At 42.6% G+C, this 7,829-nt stretch overlaps 1 protein-coding gene across 1 annotated transcript in view; it reads right to left on the bottom strand.

Moving 5' to 3' along the window:
• Window positions 1–7,829, bottom strand: part of TMEM131L (transmembrane 131 like) — a 146,251-nt gene that overhangs the window by 63,520 nt on the left and 74,902 nt on the right. The window contains exons 6-9 of the mRNA XM_023530164.1: window positions 6,169–6,285; window positions 5,210–5,332; window positions 2,431–2,541; window positions 735–841 (exon numbers count right to left, since the gene is read on the bottom strand). Of these exons, the coding sequence (XP_023385932.1) occupies window positions 735–841; window positions 2,431–2,541; window positions 5,210–5,332; window positions 6,169–6,285 (458 nt within the window). The remainder of the gene's footprint in view (window positions 1–734; window positions 842–2,430; window positions 2,542–5,209; window positions 5,333–6,168; window positions 6,286–7,829) is intronic.

Genomic DNA, 7,829 nt, shown 5'->3' on the forward strand with positions numbered 1-7,829 from the left:
GTGATGGTTACACAACTTTATGATATACTAAAAACCAATGAACTGTACACTTTAAATGGGTGAATTTTGTGGTATGTGAATTATATCTCAATAAAACTGTTTGAAAAAATAAATTAAAATGCAAAAAAAGAAAAGAAACCAAACTGAGAGAGTTTGGTATCAGCTAACGCAGAAACAAAGACCAAATGAAGCCGAGCCACCACCGTGCTGGGCTGCAGGGCAGGGAGCAACAAAAACGGCTCCTGAGGGGAGAGCGACAGACCGGCCCGGAGGCCGCAGCATCACTCGGCCACCGTTTACTGGGCACCTCTGACTGCAGGTCCTGGGCTAGGCTCAGGGAGGACAGTGGAAGGCCGAATCGGACAGTCCCTGCTTTCATGCGGCTCAAATTCCACGGAGTGAAGGAAAGAGCGACTAAGTAACCGCATTGTGGGGCGTGTGACTATTGAATGGGGTTCTGAGGGGGAAGGAACACAGTTCTACTACAGTCTGACACGGGTCCTGAACTAGAATGGGGAAAGAGGGCCCGGTTTCCTGAAGAACTGGAGCTGAGGAAGGAGGAATGCAATAAGGGTTAATGTGGGGGAGGGAGTCTGAGGAAACTGCAGACACCATGGACCCATGGCAGGAGTGAAACGGCACGTGCGAGCAGGCAGAGGAAGGCCGGTGTGACTGTGAGAATGGTGTGCCACCAGACTGAAGGGACCCGGCAGCCGCACTGTGTGAGGCCTCACTACAGCCCCCCCGAAGGCTGGGCGTAAACCCCAGGACCTACAGCAATGCACCGAGAGGTGGTAAGCAGGTGACTAATGCGGTCCGACTTGCGTTTTTGGGAAAAGGACTAGAAAGGGCCAAAGTATACGGTGGCAGACCAGTTAGGGGGCTACTGCGGTATACTGTCCAGGAGAGAGATGATGATGACCTGGACGCGGAAAAGGGCAGTGGGCATCGTGGTCAGTAGACAGGAACACGCTCTCGTCCTATCAAGGTCTCATGCAGGCCTCCCTATGAGACCCTTAATTCCATATATCCTTACATTAACCCCATTAACTACAGTAATCTGAACGCCCACGTCTGTTTCAATACTTATATCACCACTAATATGGCATCTGGAACTCAAAGCACCCAGTCTCAAACAGCAGAGAAACCTGGCCATTCTCAGTTGCCCCTCTTTGCTGAAGGACAGCCCTGAGATAAAGCTAAAAATGTTCATATGGGAAAACCCACGCTGTCGGCACATGCAAGTTAAACCTCCTCTAGACCCTTCCAGCCCTTACAAAAACGCAAGTCAGTTCACATCAGTCTCCTGCTTAAAACCTTTCTATATATCCCCAACTTGTTATAGGATTTAAACCCAATCCAAATGTGCAAATTAAAAGAAATCTTCCTTACAATCCTGGGGGGAGGGGCTATTCAATTTGGTAAAAATGAAAGTAATGGTAAAAAACTCTTAAGAATGATTTATGTGGTGACAAAGCTTCCAGACATTACATTACAGGTAAATTTCGTTTTGTTTGTCTCATCCACTGGAATGCAAGCTCCATGAAGACAGAAAGGCTAGATCAAGGCCAGGCCCACAGCAGAGGCTCAATGAGGTCGCTAAATGAAAAAGAGCTCCAGGTACAGCTGTGACTGATGAAAAATTCTAAGCAATGTTCTTTATTCACTAATCAGAAAGAAATGGCAGGCAAGATGGTAAGGTTCACAACATCTTGGTTCGAGAGTTTCGTTTTGTTTTCCATTTTCAAAAGTTATCCATAGTTACCAGGAAATATGCATAATCAAAGAAAAAAATGACCAAACCTACACGCTACTAATAAAATGTATCTGTGCAGAATAAAAGATGAGAAGATCTCATTCTCTATCTTCTAGAATATCAAAAACATTTATTTCCACTAAGCCGCACACGGGCAGGAATGGAAGCGGGGAAGGGGGGAGACAGTGAGACCTTCCTGCAGGAATATCGTTCCTGGTGACCATGGAGGTTCTTCCGTCTCCCTAAAAAGCAGCCTGGCGAGATTTAACGAGCTCTATAAAACGCTTCCTAGTCTCTAACTACAGAATCTCTCAATGAAATATAGCCCAAAGGAACAGGCAACCTAAAAGGAAATAAACTTATAAAATATGTACAGGGACTAATGGTTATAATAATGAAAAACTGGAAACATTTCAAAGCACCGACAGTATAGGAAAACTGAGAAATGTCAACGCCATGGACAGACAGTACAGCCGTTAACAAGAAATATATGGATTCCACTGACACTTTACACACATATGTTTCTATTTCTATATATCAAGATTTTTTCAAAAAGCAGAAAAAACTAAAATCCCAACTATGCAAAGGAGCTATATGCAGATGACACATAAATTTAGAGGGCAACCAAGTTCAGTGTTGACTAGCATTCAAAATAAGTCTATTATTAAAATTACCTGTGTTTGTGAGAGCTGAATGCTCTGGACCTGCGGAAGCAGAAAATAAGCATTTGGGAGCTGCTTTGCAGACCCTTCTGTAGAGATTCTGCGAGTACCAATTCCAGATACCTGCAGGAAAACAGAGAATCAATCGCTCCTCTGTTAATTCTGAAACACATTTGCCAAAATGCTAAAATACTTTTCCAAAGGAAATCTGGATTCATCACCTCGGCATTCAAGATTCTATCCAATTATTATATTTATCTTTGTCTACAAAAAAAAAGTAATGAAAATTGCTGTATTTAAGCTGAATGGTCCTCACTGCAGCAAATCTTTTCACAAATAGTCAACTTTTCTGATATGGGACCATGTGTTTAGTGGAATCCAGTAAGAATTAACCACAAAAATGGCCAGACAGATCTTGGCACTTAAATTACTTCACGCCATGTCCTCTTAAAGATGTCACGGGTATAACTTGAGATGAAGATTCCCAACTATGTTTGTGAACAACAAAAAGATACCCCACCCTCCCCTTCTAGTGCCTTGATATGAAGAGTGAGTGCCTTGAGGTCTGGTCCTCAAGCACGAAAGCCATGTCCCCTGATGAGAAACGGTCCTGAGCCCATGTCACTGCAAATTCCCCCTACAGTTCCCTCCCTCTGGACCATTTTTGAGGTGAGGTCTGTGAGTTTTGAAAGCCTGCTATATTTTCTACTAGAAAACTGTGTGGTAGATTCCTTTGTTTTGTTCCGATGCCCTCCAAAGATCCAGGATGAGAGTTACAGCTCACTGGGTGAGCCACGTGGGGTAGGGGAGGGGGAAGGCTGGTGAGTTTAGCATCACTAATATCATATAATATTACTGGCATAAACCAGGTGGCAACACTTCCAACTATCCAAACTAGCCAAACCCCTCTGCTAAGTCAACGCCCAAACTATGCGACGAGGAAAAAAAGTTACTCACATGATAGGAAAAGACTCCATATGAGGAGGTATTAATAAATAAGGAACTTTCCACGCTCCCTTCTTCAGTAGGTAAGAAAATAATTCTGAAGGAAGTTTTCCCCATCGCTGGGATTACCTGAAAGAAAGGCACCTAATTAGCCATTTGGAATGACTGCCTCTGAGAATATCTTTTCCTCAGACTTTCTTTTGGACAATTTCTGTGAGCAGATGTTTGCATATTCTGCGCCCCCCACCCCCCCCCCCGATTTATAAGTGTCGCAAATTCCTGAGAATACCCCAAATGGATCAACAGCCAACAATCTAAGAAAATTTCCAATAACATGAGATGATGATGACCTGGACGCGGAAAAGGGCAGTGGGCATCGTGGTCAGTAGACAGGAACACGCTCTCGTCCTATCAAGGTCTCATGCAGGCCTCCCTATGAGACCCTTAATTCCATATATCCTTACATTAACCCCATTAACTACAGTAATCTGAACGCCCACGTCTGTTTCAATACTTATATCACCACTAATATGGCATCTGGAACTCAAAGCACCCAGTCTCAAACAGCAGAGAAACCTGGCCATTCTCAGTTGCCCCTCTTTGCTGAAGGACAGCCCTGAGATAAAGCTAAAAATGTTCATATGGGAAAACCCACGCTGTCGGCACATGCAAGTTAAACCTCCTCTAGACCCTTCCAGCCCTTACAAAAACGCAAGTCAGTTCACATCAGTCTCCTGCTTAAAACCTTTCTATATATCCCCAACTTGTTATAGGATTTAAACCCAATCCAAATGTGCAAATTAAAAGAAATCTTCCTTACAATCCTGGGGGGAGGGGCTATTCAATTTGGTAAAAATGAAAGTAATGGTAAAAAACTCTTAAGAATGATTTATGTGGTGACAAAGCTTCCAGACATTACATTACAGGTAAATTTCGTTTTGTTTGTCTCATCCACTGGAATGCAAGCTCCATGAAGACAGAAAGGCTAGATCAAGGCCAGGCCCACAGCAGAGGCTCAATGAGGTCGCTAAATGAAAAAGAGCTCCAGGTACAGCTGTGACTGATGAAAAATTCTAAGCAATGTTCTTTATTCACTAATCAGAAAGAAATGGCAGGCAAGATGGTAAGGTTCACAACATCTTGGTTCGAGAGTTTCGTTTTGTTTTCCATTTTCAAAAGTTATCCATAGTTACCAGGAAATATGCATAATCAAAGAAAAAAATGACCAAACCTACACGCTACTAATAAAATGTATCTGTGCAGAATAAAAGATGAGAAGATCTCATTCTCTATCTTCTAGAATATCAAAAACATTTATTTCCACTAAGCCGCACACGGGCAGGAATGGAAGCGGGGAAGGGGGGAGACAGTGAGACCTTCCTGCAGGAATATCGTTCCTGGTGACCATGGAGGTTCTTCCGTCTCCCTAAAAAGCAGCCTGGCGAGATTTAACGAGCTCTATAAAACGCTTCCTAGTCTCTAACTACAGAATCTCTCAATGAAATATAGCCCAAAGGAACAGGCAACCTAAAAGGAAATAAACTTATAAAATATGTACAGGGACTAATGGTTATAATAATGAAAAACTGGAAACATTTCAAAGCACCGACAGTATAGGAAAACTGAGAAATGTCAACGCCATGGACAGACAGTACAGCCGTTAACAAGAAATATATGGATTCCACTGACACTTTACACACATATGTTTCTATTTCTATATATCAAGATTTTTTCAAAAAGCAGAAAAAACTAAAATCCCAACTATGCAAAGGAGCTATATGCAGATGACACATAAATTTAGAGGGCAACCAAGTTCAGTGTTGACTAGCATTCAAAATAAGTCTATTATTAAAATTACCTGTGTTTGTGAGAGCTGAATGCTCTGGACCTGCGGAAGCAGAAAATAAGCATTTGGGAGCTGCTTTGCAGACCCTTCTGTAGAGATTCTGCGAGTACCAATTCCAGATACCTGCAGGAAAACAGAGAATCAATCGCTCCTCTGTTAATTCTGAAACACATTTGCCAAAATGCTAAAATACTTTTCCAAAGGAAATCTGGATTCATCACCTCGGCATTCAAGATTCTATCCAATTATTATATTTATCTTTGTCTACAAAAAAAAAAAGTAATGAAAATTGCTGTATTTAAGCTGAATGGTCCTCACTGCAGCAAATCTTTTCACAAATAGTCAACTTTTCTGATATGGGACCATGTGTTGAGTGGAATCCAGTAAGAATTAACCACAAAAATGGCCAGACAGATCTTGGCACTTAAATTACTTCACACCATGTCCTCTTAAAGATGTCACGGGTATAACTTGAGATGAAGATTCCCAACTATGTTTGTGAACAACAAAAAGATACCCCACCCTCCCCTTCTAGTGCCTTGATATGAAGAGTGAGCGCCTTGAGGTCTGGTCCTCAAGCACGAAAGCCATGTCCCCTGATGAGAAACGGTCCTGAGCCCATGTCACTGCAAATTCCCCCTACAGTTCCCTCCCTCTGGACCATTTTTGAGGTGAGGTCTGTGAGTTTTGAAAGCCTGCTATATTTTCTACTAGAAAACTGTGTGGTAGATTCCTTTGTTTTGTTCCGATGCCCTCCAAAGATCCAGGATGAGAGTTACAGCTCACTGGGTGAGCCACGTGGGGTAGGGGAGGGGGAAGGCTGGTGAGTTTAGCATCACTGATATCATATAATATTACTGGCATAAACCAGGTGGCAACACTTCCAACTATCCAAACTAGCCAAACCCCTCTGCTAAGTCAACGCCCAAACTATGCGACGAGGAAAAAAAGTTACTCACATGATAGGAAAAGACTCCATATGAGGAGGTATTAATAAATAAGGAACTTTCCACGCTCCCTTCTTCAGTAGGTAAGAAAATAATTCTGAAGGAAGTTTTCCCCATCGCTGGGATTACCTGAAAGAAAGGCACCTAATTAGCCATTTGGAATGACCGCCTCTGAGAATATCTTTTCCTCAGACTTTCTTTTGGACAATTTCTGTGAGCAGATGTTTGCATATTCTGCGCCCCCCACCCCCCAATTTATAAGTGTCGCAAATTCCTGAGAATACCCCAAATGGATCAACAGCCAACAATCTAAGAAAATTTCCAATAATACAGCACGGACTTTAGCGAGATATTGCCGAGTCCCCCGACTTCGGATCAGACCCACGTGCCTCGCATCTTCTTTCTCCCCTCCTTCTACACCCCCATGTTTAACGCCTCTGACTGACACAGTCCCAGCTCTGCTTACATGAAGGGAGCCATCGATGTACAAGTATGTTGATAACAGAAGTCAGGGACAGCGTTTATACAGAGAGACTATCATAAAGAAAATATTGGGCTCCCCTTACACCATTTCCGTGGTCCCAGTATTTTTTTTTTTTTTAAGTGCATCGGGTAGAAATAAAGGAGCAAAATATGTAAATAACACCCACTAGTAACTGGGAACTTCATTAAAAGTTAAAGACCACTGAAATTAAAAGTATTAGAAGACTGGGGTCTTGATGTCTGTTCCAGTACAAATTAGCTTTATAAAGAGCCATTCATTACCTCTTAGTCCTACACTTAGAAAGCAGTTCTAACTATATTAGTAGGTTCGCCAGGTGAAGAGATCATGGTACATCCACTGAAACTTGGATGAGGTACTAAATGCTTCAGCGTTTGTAGTCATTTTCAAAACAAATTTTCTGATACTGTGTTTAACAGACAGTAAGAATTAACCACGAGAATGGCCAGACATATCTTGGCACTTAAATTACTTCGTGCCATGTTCTCTTAAATATGTCGCTGGTACAACTTGAGATAAAGATTCTTAATTATTTTTGTGAACAACACCAAAAAGATACCTCACTCTCCCCCTTCTAGTGCCTTGATATGAAGAGTGAGCTCTCTGAAAACAGGCACCCAAGCATGAAAATCATGTTCCCTGATGAGAAATGTTCCTGAGCTCAGGAAGGGAGGAGGCCACGTCACTGGAAATCCCCCCTGTAGCCCTTTACTGATGAAAAAGTCACATTAACTATATATCCATTACTACCCAGTTTAGACTCTTTAAACTTTTTTTTCCTTGGGGGTATCAAAACCCCCAAAACTGTAAGGATGAACAACTGAAAAAATAAATGCTAAAGCAAACACACAGAAGGACAGAGTTTGGGTAGCAGAAAAAAGGGAGACGGAGCAGAAAGGAAAAACGTCAGGCCAGAGGAAGCGAGGCACCCTGGCGGCACGCCATGGCACAGTGTCCACGAGTCCATCAACACTTACTCTGCAGTGGACGGGAGGCACATGAAAATGCCTAGCGGCTGTAAACACTGAATTCACCACGACCTCGCTCTCCCTACTCGGGTTATAAACATAGAGAATCTTGGCTGCAGGGTGTCCCAGGAACCTAGGAGAGGAACAAGGAGAAAAAGCAATTGTGTGGTGATAAATATAACTATCCATCCATCCATCCATCC

Source organism: Pteropus vampyrus, unplaced genomic scaffold (assembly GCF_000151845.1).
Source record: "Pteropus vampyrus isolate Shadow unplaced genomic scaffold, Pvam_2.0 Scaffold47, whole genome shotgun sequence".
Classification (NCBI taxonomy): Eukaryota; Metazoa; Chordata; class Mammalia; order Chiroptera; family Pteropodidae; genus Pteropus; species Pteropus vampyrus.